At 39.4% G+C, this 22,449-nt stretch overlaps 1 protein-coding gene across 1 annotated transcript in view; it reads right to left on the reverse strand.

Moving 5' to 3' along the window:
• The window catches only part of LOC134647213 (phosphatidate phosphatase LPIN3), a 32,402-nt gene that overhangs the window by 1,659 nt on the left and 8,294 nt on the right, over nucleotides 1-22,449 (reverse strand). Inside the window, exons 3-16 of the mRNA XM_063501441.1 lie at nucleotides 19,785-20,017; nucleotides 18,874-19,365; nucleotides 18,405-18,500; nucleotides 16,749-16,987; nucleotides 15,995-16,156; nucleotides 15,180-15,321; nucleotides 12,820-13,012; nucleotides 9,756-9,883; nucleotides 7,911-8,155; nucleotides 6,721-6,839; nucleotides 5,646-5,794; nucleotides 4,337-4,475; nucleotides 1,873-2,088; nucleotides 1,303-1,406 (exon numbers count right to left, since the gene is read on the reverse strand). Of these exons, the coding sequence (XP_063357511.1) occupies nucleotides 1,303-1,406; nucleotides 1,873-2,088; nucleotides 4,337-4,475; nucleotides 5,646-5,794; nucleotides 6,721-6,839; nucleotides 7,911-8,155; nucleotides 9,756-9,883; nucleotides 12,820-13,012; nucleotides 15,180-15,321; nucleotides 15,995-16,156; nucleotides 16,749-16,987; nucleotides 18,405-18,500; nucleotides 18,874-19,365; nucleotides 19,785-20,017 (2,657 nt within the window). The remainder of the gene's footprint in view (nucleotides 1-1,302; nucleotides 1,407-1,872; nucleotides 2,089-4,336; nucleotides 4,476-5,645; nucleotides 5,795-6,720; nucleotides 6,840-7,910; nucleotides 8,156-9,755; nucleotides 9,884-12,819; nucleotides 13,013-15,179; nucleotides 15,322-15,994; nucleotides 16,157-16,748; nucleotides 16,988-18,404; nucleotides 18,501-18,873; nucleotides 19,366-19,784; nucleotides 20,018-22,449) is intronic.

Below are 22,449 nucleotides of genomic sequence, written 5' to 3' on the forward strand. Positions count from 1 at the left end.
ACATTTAGCGTTGCTAATATTACCGATGTGGAACATTTAGGTGGAACACAGATTCAATCGATCCTTCTAAAATGAATACCATGATTGTGTAGAAGAGACAATGAATGTCCAATAATGACTATGTTATTTGAGTTATGTTCAAAAACTTGAGTTGTCAATGTATCTATTTCATTATTTCTGTAATTATCAAAACCAGAAAAATGTAATCCACACCTAAACCATTGTGTTCGTGTCATTATTTTTATATTTATGGATAGAACAAAACAACAATTGCACAACTACAATAAATCTTAATTTGCTGACAATGTAAATAAGTGATACCATAACAGAATTTGAACCCCATCACCGAAGACAGAGACAGAAGGAAGACAGAAAAGTCTGTTTGGATGTTTTAAGATTTTGAGATCAAATGGTGGTTGGTAAATAATTAGTTCTCACATGTGTGAACTTGGTTAGTGATAAAATATTACGCAAAATGTATATATGTATAAATCAGCATAAATTTTATTCTTTTACTTTTCATTATTGAAGCGCATTTTGAAGCATTTTTAGCTCCATGTAATTAGTTTGGTTATATTGTACTTCGTGATTTTTGTCCTTGTATTAATCTTTTTCACATGTGAGTGATAATTATGCTGCTTAAGAAACAAGACAGAACAGATGACTCGTCGATGATAACTGTTATTGGTCAGTACTGAGCGATGAAGTTATCGATTTTTACCCCAATCAACAAGAAGTAGGTATTAAGCACAACCTGATTCTAGGCCTTGATGTTTTACAGTTTGCTAAAGTAGAATATAGATTGCTGAAAAATTCAAATACTCTCCATTATCATTCTGCAAAATATCGAAGATTATTGTCGAGGCGTACTTAATTGATTGGACGGTATTATGACGTTAGGAAGTATTTCGTATGGAGATGAGGTGCGCCGGCGGTGACAAGCCCTTACGTCATGCCATACGGCTTACCATTGCGTTGCTTGTGCGCCACAATTTACTTTAACTAAGGTTATTCGAGTTTGGGCTAGCTTATTACAACTTTATCGCATTTTTGTGGCGGGAACAAATCATCGACCATGTCACTTTGCACGTTGTAGCTGAAATAAAAATATACTTCTTTATTACAATGTGGAAGTACGGAGTGTTAGTGAATGGTGAGTTGTGTGAGTAACTATTAGGCAGGGCCCCGCCTTGCACATTAACAAAGCGTCAGTATTCGCCTCCCACAATGTGTAACAGAAGAAAGCCATATGGCTGCGATAAATGCGATTTTGTACGGTCTGTTAGGTTTGGAGGTACTTACGTCGATTGGAATGTCTGCGTCAGCTCGTGTTTGAGCTCTCCTTTGTAGTTGATGGTGAATATTCTCACGATGGGAATGCCGACGGCCTGGTACGCGCATACGTCCTAAAACATTCATATTATTGGTATGAAATGTGAAAAAAGTAAATACAACTTGAAAAAGACACTTAAAAAATAAGCTACTGCCCTAAATCAAACTTTAATAAATTACATTGAATAATTTTACGGTTTAGACTCACTTGTTTTAAGTCCGCGAGTGACTTGTTTCGGAGAGCCTAGGTCTCCTTTCTCAAGCACTAACAGTGCAGAGTGCTGTGGTTTAATAAATTATGTAACCAAGAAAATCATCTACACAGACAGAAATGAAGCATTTAATTTCCGTTCTTGTACAAATACCTACACTTACAACTGCCTATCGACTTGGCTAGTTCATGTATGTATAATGATTAATGGTTTGGGCGGGTTTAATAAAAACAACGAAATTAGCCATGTCTGAAAGTGGTAAAAAAGGGTTGTGTAAAAATTATATCAGATAAAAATAAAATTTGCTAAGTAAAGGTAGGATATTTACGTTGACCCTGTTGCCATAGCCGGCGTAGAAGGGGTTGGATCCCTGCGGGAAGAGCGCCTTGATGTCGGCGAGGCACTGGATCTTGAACTCCTCAGGTTTCTTCTCGATCACCTCGCGGTGAAAGGCGCGCAGCAGCGACGTGGGGTTCAGCAGAAGCGGCCCGTCCGGCAAACACGTCTCGCCTTGGCGGATCGAGCGCAGGTACTCGCGCGTCACCTGTATAACATATATGTATTGTCATAGAGAAAAAAATACATAGAGTGCTCACTCCATACATCAGTTTAGACTATTAATTTCAGTATCTACATCTAGCATCGAGTAGCGGAACTATCAGTACTGCTACTTGACAATAGATGTAGCACCGACCGGAAAGTCTTATCTCAACAGCATAAAACTTTCCGGTCGGTGGCGACATCTATTGTCAAGTAGCAGTACTGATAGTTCCGCTACTCGATGCTAGATGCTAATAGTCTTTTTGGTACTAAAACTGATGTATGGAGTGAGCACTCTATGTATTTTTTTCTCTATGGTATTGTCTGATTAATTTGTCTATATTTCTATTGTATAGTTGCTTTATATCTTTCTAATTCTTTCCAATGTTTAGTGTATTTTCCCCATTCCTTTTTGTGTAATATATGTATGTTTATCCTATACATTTTGTATGTATTTATATCCTTTATCTTTCTGGTACCTTGTTGTACATTTTGCTGCATTTGTCACCCTCTTTTCACTATCTCCTCTCATCTACTCAAAGGTTAACTGGAAGAGATCCCTCAAAGGGATAAGTTCGCCTTTGTACTTCTTACTAATTGTATGTTATTTTTAATATGTCTTTTTGTACAATAAAGAATTAACTACTACTACTACTACTATGTATATACTGAATCTGAATAACTATAACTAGCTATGTCGATTTCATGAAGATTTAACCTTTTGAACGCCACGTATATATAGTGTAGGAACTCGAGTCCTTTGAGTCTGAATCTGAAGAACTCGGCTCGTTTTTACGAGACGCTGCGCTTAAAAAACTTCTGAGTCTTAAGTCCCGAGTCGAGTCTTGTTGAGTTGCTCTTAAAAAGACTCGAGCCTCCGAATAAAGACTCCGTGAAATTTTTTATAGGTTTTTCCTACCTAAAGCTTTGGATTCCTCCGAAAACGGTGCCGTCATATTACGGCCGCTATATAGCGTTGACTGACGTCACTAGAACGTTGTCTATGTAAACAAGATAGCGCGGTTTCCTAGACAGCAACGTAACGTAAGATGACGGCCGTCATGACGGTGTCGATAGTTTCGTGAACGTTTTATTAGATAGCGGTGACGCCATTTTGAATAAATGACACGAAATTTGAATAAATGATTCCGTACTACGATTATTTTCCTCTTCTGATGATATTTCATCCTCCAAGTAAATTATAGATGATCAAGCAAATCTTGTCAGTAGGAAAAGGCGCGAAATTCAAATTTTCTATGGGACATTATCCCATCACGCCTACATTTTTCAAATTTGCCGCTTTGACCTTGGTGGATGACGTTGTGTTATGACGCTGTGGTACTTTCCACATGTCGCCACCGTAAAGACGGCCGTCTTTTGCGGCCGCTATATGACGGCCGTCATATGACGGCACCGTTTTCGGAGGAATCCAAAGCTTCATCCACAAATTATACATAAAGACAATGCATTTCGAATTTGTTTGTAAAAAAATCGAGAGTTCTCTGAAAAGGACTCAAGTCTCTACAAAAGACTCGGGTCTCTATTAAGTTGAAAAGAACTCGAGTTTAGGCTTCATTATAAGAGTCTGAAAAACTGAGTCGAGTCTCGAAGCAGAGGATGAGAGGACTCAAAGGACTCGAGTCCTACCCAACACTTACGTATATCGTGCGTGGTGCGTCATCATGAACATTATCGGGATTGATATGGAACTGTAGCCGCGTGCGTCAATTCATGTCTTTGACGGTCAAAGACTTAAGCATTAAAGTTCAACGAACGTGATATTGAGGCAGCAATGACAATCAAAATTCACAATCAAAACCTTAAGGTCGTTTAGGCTGGCAAGTTCTCAAGTAGTTAAACTTTGTACACATGTTGACAAGCGACTAGATTTTTGAAATGTATGCCTTACAACATTAAATAACTATTCAAAAGTCATTAAGATATATCATATTCATTGATATTCTGCTTGTTTTCATTTTATATTATTTCATAAAACCTAATGATAATGATATTGTTCATTGACACAAATCATTGTTTACATATCTGCAGCTGTGATATAATTAGGTATGAAAGGTAAAGTATATCATTACCTAATTACTTTTGATTTTATTTGTGATCCTATTGTATTAGTTATTCAATATCATTTTAATTATTCTGAGAATGTCTTGAGTGAATGAACATTTTTATGCCCCCGATAAATCTGGCTATGGATGTAATGTAAACACATGGAAATGATCGGTGATTCAGCTTACCCTAGCTTGTCCGATGGCTCTCGCGGACAGATACAGCAGCTGGTAGCCATTGTTCTTGATCTTGGTGAATAGCTGCGCCACGCCCGACTGAGCCCAGTCCTTGCCCACGAGTGGGAAGATGTGTCCCAGCACGTCGGACCTGCGAAATGAGCGAGTTGTTAAATCACAACAGAAGACACAAAAGTACATCTTCACCACTTATACTTCGTTTTTTTTTAGCATTAGAAAGAACTTGTTAGAAGGTAAGCGATTTTGACATGTCTTTTAATTGAAAAACACTTTTTAAAAATCAATAACTATTACTTATGAAAGCAGAAGACTATAAAAGATCGTATTAGATTCATAATTGTTACATATTTACCGTAACTTATTTTTAAAATGTGTTTTTCAATTAAAAGACACATCAAGATTGTTTACCTTATTTCTAATGCTAAAAAAAACGAAGTATAGATAGTTGGCAGTTTTCAACTGTGCGTTTCTCAAGAAACTTCCTGCCTCGCACGGCTACTGTGGAATGAACTGTCGCCTGCGGTATTTCCGGATCGATACGACCCTCAAACCTTCAAGAAAAGAGACGGCAACGCACTTGCAACCCCTCTGGTGTTGCAGGTGTCGATGGGCGACGGTAATCGCTTACCATCAGTTGCGTAAGGCATAACATAGCAGGACGGTACAATGTAAGCTAACACTCTGAGTAACTGACAACAATTAGAAAAAGTTGGGGAAACTCAATGAGTAATTTCGATTTGTCATGGTACACAACAATATGAGGCAGGACAAATTGTTCGAACGTATGTAGCGTGACCGATACCTGTATAAAGCCAGCTATTATTCTTCGCTTAAATGTCTAGATCATTTTAATCATGTCTTTCTGTTTAGTACAGTTTGAAAGAGACTAGTTTATCTCGTACACGTTGTATTCTTAGCGGATACGACAGTATAAATGCCGACATTTAATTCAGTAGCGTGTGCGTTGTGCAGCCAATTAATATGGAATATAACTGCTATATAGAAAGTTTAAATTACATATTGACTATTCCCATGAACCCGACTCTCCCGTGAATCGTACATAACTACTTCTTCTTCTTCTTGGGTACTTGGGTACGCGAAAACATTGGGTATGTTAAAAAAACATTACCATGACACATTGTAGTAATTAATTTACCTACTTTAAGTTACATTAAGTTACATATTAACCAGAGACTGATGACCCCACAGTCAAACTCATTGTTGAGTTTTGCGGGGCTATGATTATAGTTAAAGAATATCACTGTACTTTATTAATTAAATAAATAAATAAATAACTTACTTGGTGATGGTACCGTCGATATCGGAGATAACGATCTTGTCATCGTAACGCCAACGGAACACGTTGCACTTGCAGCGCGTGGTGCCCTGGTAGGCCGTGGTCACGCTGAACACCATCTCGTTCATACCCTCGCGAAGGTTCAACTTTTTCTGTCAAAAATACATATGTCTTAAAACAGAGAATTTATACATTAACGGTTAATGTGTAGGACTGCTAGGAGAAGTTACTTCACCTAGCAGTCCTACTAGGGTTCTATTTCCTCGACGTGTTTCTTTACTTTCTGTGTCTACCTAGGTCTCAAACTTTCTCTAACTTTTTTGACTAAATTGACCAACAATATCTGACTTACAAAGTTATAAAAATAAAGCTAGGCCTGAAGCCAGGATATGTTAAACTCATAATTTTGAGTTGAGTTGAGTTAAGGGTAAAAACGGGACCCTATTACTAAAGACTGGACTGTCCGTCTGTCTTTCACCAGGCTGTAACTCATGAACCGTGATAGCTAAACAGTTGAAATTTTCACAGATGATGTATTCCTGTTGCCGCTATAACAAATACTAAATAGTACGGAACCCTCGGTGGGCGGGCCCGACACACTTGTCCGATTTTTTAAACTTGTTAAGTAACAATAGTTATTTGTACAACAAGAAATCAAAGTTTGATATTTCTTCGAGTGCTTATTTTGAGTCCCGTGCAAGCGAAAGATTCTATACTAGAATTTAGAATCTTGAGCGTAGTAAGGGACTCAAAAGCGCACGAGATAACTTTGATCTCGTGTAGTTCACAAAACTTTTCACCTCAGCAGTGAGAACATATTAGAGAACCCGAAAAATGTATTCCTTCTTCATCACTTACCTCTATTCACTCATGTTTTCTTAAGATATACCAACAATTAAGTTTTCACCTCAGCAGCTCGAACAAGGGTACTTTGCTACTTAAAAACAGTGAGCAAAATCGCATTTTGCTCATTTTGTCTCACTCAGTGAGCAAAATGCGATTTTGCTCACTGTTTTTAAGTAGCAAAGTACCCTTGTTCGAGCTGCTGAGGTGAAAAGTATATTATATAGGTACTAACGATTTGATCGGAAGAGAGCCGCAGCGTTTTCCTGAAGGTAGAGTGCCTGCGCGACGGCCGCTGCGCCTGCTCGTGCTCCGAGTCCGACGAGCTGGGCTCCGCGTGCTCCGGGTGCTCCGCTGCAAACAACACATGTTGTGACGACTATGTTGACAATAGGCTACATGACTAATTTTTTTTTATAGTATCAATCGATCGGGTTTGTTTTTAGGATCAAATGTCTATATGGGACCCATTGCATTAAAGTAACACAAAAGTCAGAAATTGTAGTCAAAGTCCGACAGTCGCACTTCACTCGCGAAACGCCCTATACAAAACGGCCAGAGGCCGTGACGTCATCGCCCACGTTGTAGTATGGACAAAACAAGAAAATTGCGTTTTTGTCGGTGAAATATTGCGTTTATGTATATAGTTGCTATACAATATTGTTTTTGGTGAAATGTAAGGAATCGAATGGTACCCTTACTTTTATCGTTTTTGGAAGATAAAAAAAACTTAAATTTTGAAACTTTCAGGTCCTGTATTTTTGTAATTTTTCAATATTTTATTTTGTTATCCACATTATTGTGATAAATTGCTCGTTTGCTATCTATTTTACTAGATTTTGTTATAAAATTCAACATGTGTCAACATCCCTATTTTACGCTGGTGACCCTTGCCAGGTGCTATATTACTACTGCCGGCGATCAGCGACTAGCGATAAGCAAATTTTACTTTTCGCGATAAGCAAATATATATTTTTAAATTTTAATTATACTTTTACGGTATATTGCGTGTTGGACCTCGAGATATAAATGGTTCCATGACAAAAAAGGCATCTGTATGTTAATGGGAAACTTTTAAGACTTTTTATTAAATTACTTTGTTCAAAATATAATCAAAAAAACTTATAAAATCCTGATTAGTAATACGAAATAAAAAACCTACAATGCGCCAAGTCAGTTCGATAATGTCACAAAAGTAAGTATAAAAAACCACAATGATACTTTCTTAGATAAAAATAAACCGCAAAAATATGAAAGTGTGAAAGACATTAATAGACACGCCAACCACGAGCAATGCACGTGCCGCGATAAAAAACGCGGACTTTAGACCAGAGGGTGATGACTTGTAAGAGCCGTTTTTGTGCAAAAAAAAACTACTGAGTCATCTCTATAAGATAATGCTTATTAAATTATAGACCTTAGTACCTTGATCAATAGGTTTGCTTTCCGGTAGCATGGTTGGCCCCTCGTCCCTTGGATCTTGGTCTTGAGTAGGGTCTATGAGGTCGACAGGTTCATTGACCTCTCCGACGTCCCCTGTTTCTAACTCTTCGTAGGCCAGAACCTCCTCTGCGACCATTCCTTCGGCAGTTTCCATTTTCAAATCCATGCTAAGGTACTCTGTTTCTGGGTAACTGGAACTCTTGAATTCATTCTTAGTTGGTTCCGTGCTATAATGATTAGAGACAATTTGTTTATAAGGAAAGTCAAGATAAGTAGGTATTATTTTAACATGATTATCACGGTTAAATCGTGCAACGTTAATGGTATTATTAACGTTGATACGTCATGTTTGTGCAACTATAAAAAATATTCACATGACAACTGGTAAAATATACATCATACAAAACATCATTTAATTAGGTACGTGAAATTACGATTTGTATGGCCATATTTCATTGTTGACTCGAGTACTACATAACATATGCATAATTAAATTTAGTTTACAAATACAAGAAATTTCAAAGGCGTATTTAATGCCTTAGGGCCTTCGCTCCCAGTCAACCATTAGACTAAACACAAAAAGATAGCAGCAGCTAATATAATAGCATCTAGCTGGTGGATTATCTTAACTAATATTAACGGCAAAGGGATATGTGCTGCATGCCCTGAGGCCGCTCGCATACATTTGCATTTGTTTTGCCTGAACAGAACGCTACACGCTCCGCCTCGTTCGAGCACTTAAATTAAATTGCACACTTAAATTAAACGTATGAATCAAATTGAGACAAGTCTAAGTAACAAATCTATGTACGTTTTTTTTAGCATTAGAAAGAACTTGAAAGAAGGTAAGCGATTTTGACATGTCTTTTAATTGAGAAACACTTTTTTTAAATCAATAACTATTACTTATGAAAGCAGAAGAATATAAATGATCGTATTAGATTCATAATTGTTACATATTTACCGTAACTTATTTTTAAAATGTGTTTTTCCACTAAAAGACACATCAAGATTGTTTACCTTGTTTCTAATGTAAAAAAAAGAACTATAGTTACTAGATAGGGAGGTATACTGATGTGTCGTCGGAAAAATTTCAATATTGCATTTTTTGTATTGGGATTTGGTATCGAAAATTTACATTTCCAAAACGAAAGTTTCCTTTATTTTTCATATGAAGTTTTCCTGAAATATCCGAGAACATTTCCAAGTTTCGGAAACTCTCCACTACTTGCACATCGGTAGGTAGGTAAGTAGAGTAGAGATGACTAACCATTGACATATATATATCTCAGGACTAGCCTTACGGGCAATAAGAATGGAGCATGAATGGGGCCAGTACAGCGGTGTGAAAGCGCTGCAACGCGATTGGTTGATGAGTTCGCATCACGCGCGCGCGGCCGCGTGATTGTTTGCAACTAGTTGCGTTAGACTACACGATTGGCTCGAATTCGTGAGTGACACCGCTGAACTAGTACCATTTTTAGTGCACGTAAAGCCAGTCCTGAGATATAAGCATAGAGAAATATAGTAAAACAAGAGTGCTCAATCCATACATCACTTCAGACTATTAATTTCAGTGTCTACATCTAGCATCGAGTAGCGGAACTATCAGTACTGCTACTTGACAATAGATGTAGCACCGACCGGAAAGTCTTATGCTGTTGAGATAAGACTTTCCGGTCGGTGCTATATCTATTGTCAAGTAGCAGTACTGATAGTTCCGCTACTCGATGCTAGACGCTAATAGTCTTTTTGGTACTAAAAGTGATGTATGGAGTGAGCACTCTATGTATTTTTTTCTCTATGATATAAGTCAATGTCACTAACCGTTTGGCTTCAGGTCCAGCGTTGGAGCGGCGCCAGCTCCACCACGAGTAGCCGCGTGGCTTGGCGTCCGCGGCCGGCGGCTCTGATCCCTCCTTCTCTATGCTCTTTTCTAACGACTCCAGCACGCGCTAAACATAACACATAATATTTTTTTTTTTTTTTTTTTTATTTATTTTAAGGTTCACCAACAGTTATTATTATTACATTGAGGCTTAAGTACATCAATACAAACTTAAATAACATGCTGAATGTATAACTAATTACTGGTAAACACCACATGCAAAAATTAAAAAAGCAAATTCAACAACAAAGCCGACACATTTGAACACCTTATTACTATAGAATAAGGAGCAAAGCGCAACCACGATGTAGACTGGTTAAGTAGGTATATAACTAAATATGGAATTAAAACTAAATATACTAACTACTAATGAATAAATTTCTAATTTTGGTCAGAGAGTCAAAGTGAACATCAAACCTGTTACTATATCTATTGAGTAAGTTGCTCAAGCGTGGTACCGGGGAGTTTGACCCTAACACAGTTCGGCGCTGAGGGCGAGACATTGGTTTGATAGCAAAACGCGGTATTCTTCTAGGTACAGAGAAACGAAAGCTACTCAAGAGTTGTGGACAATCTATACTGTTTCTTATGAGCTTAGTGAGAAATTTTAAATCTAGTAAATCTTTACGGTTCTCAAGAGATGTTTCTCTATTATAATTCATTCTATAAAACATTCAGAATGTACTATGAGTCTTAACATATAGTCTGCACGTTAGCTCCGAGACTGTAGGAGCCCTGATTGGCCCCTATCTCACGCTTGGTTCACAGAGCTACCCCGTATCCTCTGCTTGAAAATTTTCGAGCTTGAATGCGGACATGCAATGGAAAGGTCGATTCACTAAAACTGATTCAAATGAATCGAATAAATGTGGCTTTCTATAGAGAAGGGTACTTATGCTTTATGTACTATTGTACATAAAATAATAATAATAATGAAATTCCAACAGAAATTCTGATAGAAAGTTCCTTATTATTATAAGGAACTTTCTATCAGAATTTCTGTTGGAATTTCATTTATTGCACTTGAAGCATATTTAAGGACCCTTCTTTGTTGGAAAGACACAAATGACTAGGTGCATAGTTCTTAAAAAGACTTATTATATACATAGACAGCAAGTCACTCACGCGACAATAGAATTCGTTTAGGTAATTCCTTATTTTTATTAATCTATGTAACAATGTAAAAACCATACATGTCTTAGTAGTAAAAAACCATATTTCCATAACATAATATAATGTCCACGCGGATATTACTAGACCCTTCAACCCTATCTATATACATATTGCTAAAGTAAATATTTCCTACGAAAAAATATAGACGAATTAACAAATTGGTATGCCTCCTCAACCCACGCCACCTGTCACTTCAACACTTCATGTAACATTATTTTATAATGAGTGTTAAGTGCTCGACGTTTTTGTACGACGTTCTCTAGGTGTTAGAATAACTCAAGAAGGATGTGGGATTGTGAAACTATGTTGACTATCATTAGACGAGATTAGGTTTAATTCATGTATAAATCGCCATAAGCGTGTAATTTACGTGGTCTTATAAAGGCAGCAAGGGCAATACCAGTAATTAGCCATATAGGTACCTACCTAGGTGATCCAGGTTATTGCTCTGATATCATTTAGGTACTCGTTCAGAACAAGGACATGAAATATTGACGAGTAAGACAGTGAAAACGATAAGGCTACTTGCTGCTATCTAGTCTCGAACTTTAGTGCTTTAACAATAGTAGGGCAGTCGACAAGAAGCTTTTCACATCACCTATTAGGAAATGGGCTTTTTCTTCCCTGCTAGGAGGAATTAAGATTGCACTAATTGCACTTTTCTGTTCTAGAGCACTATTTTTGGACTAAAATAATATTATGAAATTTATGAAACATAATAGTTTCCTCTTAAGTGATGTGTAAAGCAGTAGGTATGTGTCACATGGTAGCAAAAATTTTCCCAACTTGGGCATTAACACTTGAATCCCTCACTAGACTCTATTTCTGTTTGAGAATCCCTCGCTACTCCAAGGATTCCATTTTATAATCCATCGTTTCGTTCAGGATTAAATGTACGCCATCGCCGGAAATATGTAATTTTCAGTGATCGGCACGACCCGTGACGCACCGCGGGATTGCGAGCAGAAATCATAATATGGACATGATTAGATTAGAACATAACTCCGTGATTTTGTTAAATAGAATCATTTTATTGTATGATATATATTTGCAAATATACGATAAAGTGTTAAATAAGCTTATAAAATGTATAATTAATTATTAAATAAAAAATTGATATATTACTATGTGATTATATACCTATTTTGAACTTGATGTCGTTTTATTTAATGGTAAAAATCATTCATCTTCCTGTGTGGAATACCTTTATGTACTACAATCGGAAATACTGACTTCCTAAAAAGACCGAAATCTCGGGGCATATCCATGTTAACATAATGATTGAGGTCATTGACACCGTGCGACACGGGTCGTGCCGATCACTGGTAATTTTGCTCCCTTGCGACACAATGTACTATTCCTAGGGTAGGGCAGATTGACGGTGGCAATGACTCACGATAGGCAGCGGTCTCCTGTACACCAGCAGCGACAGCAGCAGCGGGTCGGCGCTGCGCCACGGCAGCCAGCGGTCGCCGAGCCGCACCACTAGCCCTAATCCCTCGCTAAGTACTCCCAGGATTCCATTTTATAATCCATCGTTTCGTTCAGAATTCAATGTACGCCATCGCCGGAAATATGTAATTTTGCTCCCTTGTGTCTACTATTCCTAGGGTTGACAATGACTCACGCTAGGCAGCGGTCTCCTGTAGGCCAGCAGCGAGAGCAGCAGCGGGCCGGCGCTGCGCCACGGCAGCCAGCGGTCGCCGAGCCGCACCACCAGCCGCCCCTGCGCCGCCAGCGTGCCGCCCTCGGCGCAGAACTCCTCGTAGGGCAGCGCGCGGGAGACTTGCTCCCTTGTGTCTACTATTCCTAGGGTTGACAATGACTCACGCTAGGCAGAGGTCTCCTGTAGGCCAGCAGCGAGAGCAGCAGCGGGCCGGCGCTGCGCCACGGCAGCCAGCGGTCGCCGAGCCGCACCACTAGCCGCCCCTGCGCCGCCAGCGTGCCGCCCTCGGCGCAGAACTCCTCGTAGGGCAGCGCGCGGGAGACTTGCTCCTCGCGCACGTATACGCCGACTTGACCTCTGCCGAAATATAATGAGTTATTAACAGTGATCGGGGATTTCTATGCCACACCGCGGGATATCAAGTCGAAATGGTAATATGGATACGCCACTTGGCCCGCGATAGGAATAAAACTGTTCGAAAAGTAAACGCTATTTCGGTGTTGGTAATTCGTTTATAAAATAAAGGACTGTAAAAAAACAGTTTTGGTTATGATTTAAAGAAAAAATATTATTCAAAAAATTATTAAGTTTTCAATTTTTCAATTATTAATATTAATAATATATGCAATGCATGATTAATTGATTAACAGTAACATACCAAAACACTCTCCTATATCGCACACGAATCCCGGAATCCCGCGGCATATCCATACTAGCATAATGATTGAGGTCATTCACCCCAAGTGGCATAGAAATCCCCGATCACTGGTTATTAACATCTCTAGACATAGCATAGTCGCGCTACCCCCTCTGCCACACATACGGTAGCGTTACTCCATCTTCGAGTCAATCCCGTGCCGTGATTGGTCCGTGTCTTTGAACGGACCAATCACGGCACGGGATTCGCTCACCTCGTCCCCCCGCACCCCCGTATTTTTGGCAGCATCGGTTTCATGAAAGAATTGGCCTAAGCTCAGTCTAGAGGTTGGATTGTCAGTGTTAACATCTGAGCAAAATCACTACATAAAACAAAGTCGCTTCCCGCTGTCTGTCTGTCTGTATGTATGTATGCTTAGATCTTTAAAACAACGCAACGGATTTTGATGCGGTTTTTTTAAATAGATAGAGTGATTCAAGAGGAAGGTTTATGTATAATTTGTTAACCCGTGCAAAGCCGGGGCGGGTCGCTAGTTGGAAATAAACGCGTAAAATGTTCTCGCAATGACTCAATTGTTAGATGGGTAACCACTGGTAAGACGTAACAACTTGATAGTAACAATTATCTATTTTGGCTAAGGTCTGAGGCAAGTCATTGGGGTGAGCATATTAAACTGGCTATCTCAATATGCGTTTGTGCATTTGTGTTATTTATTTATGAACTAATGCAAATTAGACATAATAATTGTATTAGTTATGCCCTTGCCCCCATTATGCATCATATGCTTAACTTGATTGATCTTACAGAATTAAAATCTCTTATCAATAACGGTTATCCTGTAAATGTAGCTAAAAACCTTGCTCCACAATAAGGCCATTCGCTCTCAAATTGAATCGAAATGAAATACTTAGTAATTTTGCAAATATTATATTATATATTTTGCCACTATTATAGATATTAGATGATTATATCTAAGTTACGGTATATATTTATTAATCGTTGCTTTTCACAAGAAAAGTCTATAAACAAGACGAACGAAATGTTGTGACAAACAAACCTTTTGAGTAGGTAGTACGTTAAATTATGTAAACTTGCCACAACCACTATATTTGGCCAACAAACATTTGAATAAAGTCAAGGGCAAACGTTACCGACTCAAGCCACATTTAACTGACCGGTGGATCTAATCATGCAATCAATTACGTAACTATAGACCAGCGGTTCTCAATCTTTTTTTTGACGGAACCCTTTTGGAAAGCGAAATACTTGTTGGAACCCTACAATAAAACAATAGTTTTTAGAAGTGTATTTTTTTATTAATAAGCATAATAATTATGCTTATTTTATTATTCTAAATTCTTGCGGAACCCCTGCAGGGGTGTCGCGGAACCCTAGAATGGCTGCTATAGACGATTCACATTTTTAAAGGAAGGTAACATGATAATTATTTAACATATATACGTTTTTGCTATGAACTTGACAATGCGAAATACCTTCGCCCTTATTCAATTTCTTATCATTATCATTGACGGATCCGCAATGATTCAAAGTTCCGGTGGCGATAAAATATTATTTGGAAATCATTGTGATAAGATTTCAATGTTACGGAACCGATGTCCGTATTTTATAAGGCTTTTTGTATTTTTTTCTTATGGAGATTTTATAGACTGTGAAGTGGCAATTTATTTTATTTAGAAATTTAATTCAGGCAACAAAGCCCATATTACAAATACCTTACAGACTAACATACATATGTATTTTATAAATTTAAAACTAAACACTAGTTATTTAGTCGATAAAACGTCCAATGCAATGGCAATGGTCCGTTAAATATAATGGCTACAGGTTAAAACAGAGTTAACTTACTTGGCGAGTAGTTTCTCATCATCGTCCGAGTCGAGCTGCGGCGGCTCGAGCGAGGCCGGAGACTGCGGTAGGGAGGGTCCGTTGCCGGACTCGTACTCCTCTTCCGTAGGCCCCGTGTTCTCGTGAGATATGTTCGGCAGACCTGCAAGTATCAACGGTTGAATTCTACTGCTGGGAGAGAAAGTTACATGAATTAATTCTAGAATGCAATTGCTGAAACAAAACATTCTAATTCAATGAAATATTTTTTGATTTACACACGGGGTTCGAGACCCGCCTCGACCACCGGTGGACTTGGTCACTTTTTTTTTAATGTATGATATCATCTCAGGTTATAGTGACCTTTATTTCTACTAACACGTCGATACTCCGATAAAACGCTTGAAAAGAGGATGCAGGTTATTCGGCTAATGAGATAATACCATATACGAAACAAGTTAGATTCAACCAATAATGGTATCATTTTGTACCTATTGGCATAGAGAAAAAAACACATAGAGTGCTCACTCCATACATCAGTTCAGACTATTAATTTCAGTGTCTACATCTAGCATCGAGTAGCGGAACTATCAGTACTGCTACTTGACAATAGATGTAGCACCGACCGGAAAGTCTTATCTCAACAGCATAAGACTTTCCGGTCGGTGGCGACATCTATTGTCAAGTAGCAGTACTGATAGTTCCGCTACTCGATGCTAGATGCTAATAGTCTTTTTGGTACTAAAACTGATGTATGGAGTGAGCACTCTACGTATTTTTTTCTCTATGCTATTGGTTAGTGTATGAATAACAGTCAGGTTTTGTTTGTTACTCACCGCTCCGATGCCGTCCGACGTGGTGCTTAGGGAAGTAAAGGTCCGGGTCGACCTGCCCCCGGTCCAGGTCGTCCAGGTACACGCCCTCTGCGGCCTCGGTGGCCTCGCGCGTCGACATGAAGCGGAACATGCCGCTAAACACCCCCGACCGGCCCGCGCGTTCTTAAAATTCAAAACAAATTATTTAGGATATTTATTAAAGTTAAAAGCCAATAGGGATGGTGACACATGTTGAATTTTATAACAAAATCTAGTAAAATAGATAGCAAACGAGCAATTTATCACAATAATGTGGATATTAAAATAAAATATTGAAAAATTACAAAAATACAGGACCTGAAAGTTTCAAAATTTAAGTTTTTTTTAACTTTCAAAAACGATAAAAGTAAGGGTACCATTCGATTCCTTACATTTCACCAAAAACAATATTGTATAGCAACTATATACATAAACGCAATATTTCACCGACAAAAACGCAATTTTCTTGTTTTGTCCATACTACAAGATGGGCGATGACGTCACGGCCCCTGGCCGTTTTGTATAGGGCGTTTCGCGAGTGAAGTGCGACTGTCGGCCTTTGACTACAATTTCTGACTTTTGTGTTACTTTAATGCAATGGATCCCATATAGACATTTGATCCTAAAAACAAACCCGATCGATTGTTACCATAAATGAAAATTAGTCATGTAGCCTATTGAACATGATTTTATAACATGGGAATGGATAATAACATTAAAATAATGGCCTAAATACCTTCGTCCGAGCTAAGGGGTTCGGCCGGCGAGCCCGGAGTACCCGGCGTCCCAGGCGAGGCCGGAGACCCGGGGGTCCCAGAGGACCCCAGCTCTGTGGGTGAACTGGCGCACTCGGTGCGGACGGGAGGCTCGGGCAGCTCGCCCCAACGCCATGACTGGGATGATTTGTCGCCCTTCGCGGTCCGTGACAGCTCGACTTCCGTATCCGATTGTACGGGCGTGCCACCGCGGGATCCCCTAAAGAAAATCATACATGAGTACACTGAAACGTCTAAAATACCTTTTGAGCGCCAAGAGTTAACGCAAAACACAAATGATGCACGACGCCATAACCAAACCACCATTTTTTTGAAATTCTATGATGGTTAGTTTTATTTATACACTGGTCTATACAGTCAACGGCAAAACTGATATTGTTCAAAATGATCTAGGCACAACTTTATTGTTTCAGCAACATGCTTATGAGGTTTTTAAACAACTCAAGAGCTTAGGTTCATTCTGCTGTTGTTTATGATTATGATTCAAATTAGTCTTAAAGAGAAATAATATAAACTAAAAAAAAATATAGTTAAAATACTGGTAATTGAGCGTTTTCCAAAAAAAGTGTGAATGTACAAATGATTCTGAGTAAAATGAGCCCAAGAAGTCAATATTTTGAAGACATGAATGAAATGTACACTTTTTTTGGAAAACGCTCAATTACAATTAGATCTGCAGATATCTAATCGATTTTGAAGAATTGACTCTCAATTGACTGCGTGGCGTCTAGGGAAATACATTACATCAACGTGATTTGCCGTCATGGGCGCTCAAATGGTTGACGAGCGAGCTCCGTTAATGACGCGACTTAGTAAGACTACTTACTGTTGTTACTGTTACGCGTACTTTTAGAAAGCGCGACGATATTAACTACGCGTTATCTTCGCTCCCAAAAACATATTTTTTCTATGCCTTTACGTAATTTCAAATGTGTCGTAAATTACTGTTAGACCAAAATTTATTTGATAAGCAAGCGATTAGATAACCAAATTAATCTGTGAGAAGGTCGTTCGGAAACTATATTACAATAAATGGAAATATGTTGGGGAGGGGATGAAGGATACATGAGGAAATGATTCTGGGAGGTACAAGTGACATTGGAGTGGCGTTATCCTAAAATGTCATTATACGATATCATTATTTGCTGTACTAAAAGCATGATATGCGTCTAGTGATAACTAAAGCTAAGCGCCGACCGCATGTTTGATCGAAATAGGATATTAGTGTCTCACTACATTTATCCACGCATTAAGCCGATCAGAAAGAGCTTTTAAACCAATATCATAAGAGCGGTAAAAACAACATTTGTTTCGCTTCGTCTCTGATAACACGATTGTAATATAGAACTGAACGAACACTTGCTAACACTAATTGTTGACTATTAACTATAACGAATTTCTGAGCGCACTACGCATGTTACGGCGCCTGAACGGCCTGAATCGCGGATGTAAATCAGCGAACGCCACCGACATCTAAACGCTTTAAACGAATTGGCAGCTCAAACGTGATCGGCTCAAGCCGATTCCATGTTACTAAAAGTAAGACTTTTAGACGAACACAGGTAAGTAGAGTAGTGCAAGCAAGATGCGGTGGTAGTAATATTGTTAATGTTTACGCGTTTCTGGAGGCGGCGAGCACCTCGAACGCGGTGTCGGAGAGCGCCATCGGGATGCGGTTGTCGCCGGTGAGCTTCAGGTTCGACATCTCTTCGCTGCAACCAGGCGCGCGTGAGGACAAACAGAGTTCAATACGAGGTACGGTCACCCTGTCTAGTGGTCTCTTGGCTACGCGGGAAATACTTCTTAAAATGCTTAGTAACCCGCAGAAAGTCTCTATGTTTCAGTATATCCCGGTAGCATACTCAGCTACCACTTTTGAAACCCGCTGGCTCGCATCGAATATAATGTCTATTAGGGAGGTCTCGCGGTTCCTAGTTTGAATTATTTATTCTGCCACTCACTAGCTCTAGACTTCTATTTGTTTAATATCAGACCTCGTATTTTAGAGGTTTAAAGAACATGATATACATGCGAATGCTACGTATAAGTCAAACACACACATTATTAAATGATAAGTCGACTCACCTAAGTGTCGCGGCATTCATTTCGCCGTCGCTGAAGAAGTTGATATCAGTAGCATTAGGAATGGCTGTAGGCTGGGAGGGGCGCTGCTCGGAGCCGGCACGGTCCGACTGGCTGGAGATGGAGCTCGTCGACGATTTCCGTTGGTGCTTCTTTTTTGAGCTAACTTTCCTAGTTTTCTTCTTCTTCTTTCCGTTGCCGTTGACTTTAGCATCATCGAGGATAGCGGCGGCCTCGATGGGGCGGAAGTCGTTGTGCGCGCTGATCATTTGCACAGTCTGCTTGGCCTCGCTCCCGGCCTCCAGCTGTGTCGCCGAAAACGTTTTAGGTGTCCGCGAATCGGCCCAGTTCGTCGGCGTCTCGTCGAGGCCGTCCAATCCATCCATCTCGAACAACGCATCGTTATCGTGATCGCTAGTTGGTTTGGCATCTTTTTTCGCCTGCTTAAGTTTATTCACGTCTGGTTTCTGTATCGACTGGCCGTCGGCGGTGTACCTGCAAGCGCATATGGAAATCTCAAGCGGGATTCACTTAATTAGGTATGGGCGTTATTTCAATTCTAACGGCTCGGTGCATTTCTCATTAACATAATAAGGTAAACGCAATTCGCTTTCGAACTGCACGCGAATGTAATAGAATAATTAATTGGACTATGTATACAAATCCCCTCACTTTCTATGTGTTACACGAAAACTTTTGTTTCTAAACCGCGATGCATATGAATGAACGTTACGTCAACCGCCATTTACTGACGATGGTGTGCGTGCGTGGATATACTTGGTCAAGCAGATCTTGACAGTAGAAAAAGGCGGCAAATTTGAAAAATGTAGGCGCGAAGGGAGGCCGTCCAATAGAAAATTTGAATTTCGCGCCTTTTTTTACTGACAAGATTTGCTTGACCAGCTATAGTTTACCTGCGCTTGGTGTAATCGGAGGCCTGTCCATGGTCGGGCTCGACGGCAGACAGCGAGTTGCGGCGCCGGGGCTCGTACAGCTGCTCGAAGCGCGCGGCCGGGATGGGCGAGGTGGCGAGGTGCGCGGACCAGCCAGCCTCGTCCTCGCCTACCTCCTCGACAAAGAACGCTTCCCCGGACTCGCCCAATTTCATATGTATGGGCAGCGATTCGCCATTCAGTTCCAAGTCCACCTGAATAAACATACGTCATTTAGCGATACGCATTTAATTTTCGAGCAATCTGACGATAAGAGACAGCACGGGTCGGACAAGATCAAAGAGCATAGGTTATCTTTAGATGCGCAGACAGACATACTATCTCTATTACGTTGTGTACAGTACATCAAATCTTTCTCCCATAATTATACCTATATATTTACTTATTAATGCTTCAATAGCACGCATTGTAAACTTTGAAACTTCCCACGAAATAACAGGTGCCCGGATCAGGAATAATATTAATGCCAATATTTTTTACATTCTTGGTGAAATAATATCTCAGGGTTGGCGCTACTCCAATCTTCAGAGTGATTCAGCTTCAGAAGATTACCCATTTCGTTTTGGCAACTATTACCCTATACCATCTTGAGATCTTCCTGCCGAGCTCGCTTTAATGATGGTACGTTATATTTAGCCGTTACATTTTTTTATAATGACCGTCTAGTCAAATATAAGTAGGTGGGTATGTACCCTATATTCTATAATAATATTACATGTAACACCTGGCGTGAGGCATGAGTTTCGTTATCGCGCCCGACTCCATATTACACCTTGCGCGACTTCAAGTATGGACTCGCGCGCGAGAACACAACTCATGCTAGACCGCCTGATTGTTAATTCGGTAGCCGCATGTCGCATGCGCGTTATTGTAAACTTGTGATGTGCGCGAAATTCTCATTTCCTACAAGAGCGTTCTTAATAGTCATAGTCGTTCTAGCATTTACTACACATTCCTTGTGAATGTGCGAACAGATGACGGATAAAAGTCCTCGTGAGTCACATATGGCGTTGTTCTGAGAATAAAAAGTATAAATACAATTGCAAACTGCACGTTGCAAAAATTTATGAAGTTAAGTAACTACAGACGGAAAAGCCCAGCAAAACATAAAGTGAACTTATTAATGTCACAATCCCTGGGGAGTCCCTTTTGGAGATGTACTTAAATATATAGGTGGGGTTAATAAATGCTAACAATAATGACACAACCGTTACTAAAAGGTTAAGAAGGCACGTTATCCGTTATTGTTAATTCCTATAGTTTTGTTCGGAAATTCATTACATCTGTAACGTATGCAACCTTGAATGCTGAGGATACGTTTCGCATAAAAAGTAAATTTATGGACGATACTAAAACGCAGCGATACAGAAATGAAATGGAATGAGTGACCTACTACTACTCGACGAGCTAAGAGATGACCGCGGAGCTGATTCAGATCAATCAATCGTTTAATACATTCGAGACGGCGAATAGGCGAATTGGTGAAGAGCACGAATCTAGAACCGAAACGGGTCAGAGTACCTAATGCTACGTTTCGATATTGACGCAGAGACTTGCCGGACAAGCAAATCTAATTGGGCGTGACTATCAACAAAGTGCAAAATTCCTACTAACGAACTAGCTAACTATAAATTCAGGGAATCATACAGAGCAATTCCGTACGAGTAAAGTCAGTATTAGACATTATACCAGCCAATCTAGACACTACCGTATACATATAATTAGACTTCTCATAATAGGTTTAGTACCAATATATATAATGAATGATGTACCTATAGGTAATATAAAAATATTCCTATAATAACAATAATTATGCTCGTATCAATACAACAGTGACAAATAGTAAATATCTATGGTGCCGCTGCCGCGTCATAACTTCTTGGTATCGCGACAGATATTATACAATGTGCCAACTTCGCGTCGTGAACTTTGGACTTGAATCGTGTGTACCTGTACCTACTGTTTATTTATCCGGTTCGAAGGACCGTGTGACTATTTCACATCTTATTTATCATTTAGTGAGTGAAATATGTAATGTTTTGAAACACGACGTTGCTTGATCATTAGGTATTTATCAAGTACTTTATATTGGTTAGACGTGTCCGACGTCCGTAAGCGTCAAAATAAATTTGTTGAATATAGTGCATGCTGTGCCCTGTTTATCAAAAGCTTGTAACTCCTTGTAAGTCCCTTTTTGACAGCTTTTGTTAGAAAGGGACTTCCGCTTGTATTACAAGTTACAAGCTTTTGATAAACAGGGCACTGGTCTCTCCACCATCAAAATACAATACAGTACTTAGAAGCAAAATGGTACACTTATAGCTGCATAGTTGGCTGTATTCTATAGCTAGTTACGAACGCCATAGTTTTCTATCATTATATCGTTACTGGTGAGAACGTTTCCCTATTTAGTCATGTTGCCGATTGCCCGGCGACATACCGCTAACAAACGTGATTTATAGCAATAAACGCGTTCTTTGACGTCATACATCGGATCACTCTTTATAATAATAAAATACATTTGTTATCAGTTTAATTACTCTTCCGATTATACGTATAACGTTCGATAATAACATATCTGTCTAATGTAGGATAAATTAAACAAAAACCTCTCAAATTTATTATT

This window comes from Cydia amplana, chromosome 4, assembly GCF_948474715.1.
Source record: "Cydia amplana chromosome 4, ilCydAmpl1.1, whole genome shotgun sequence".
In the NCBI taxonomy this organism is placed as follows: Eukaryota; Metazoa; Arthropoda; class Insecta; order Lepidoptera; family Tortricidae; genus Cydia; species Cydia amplana.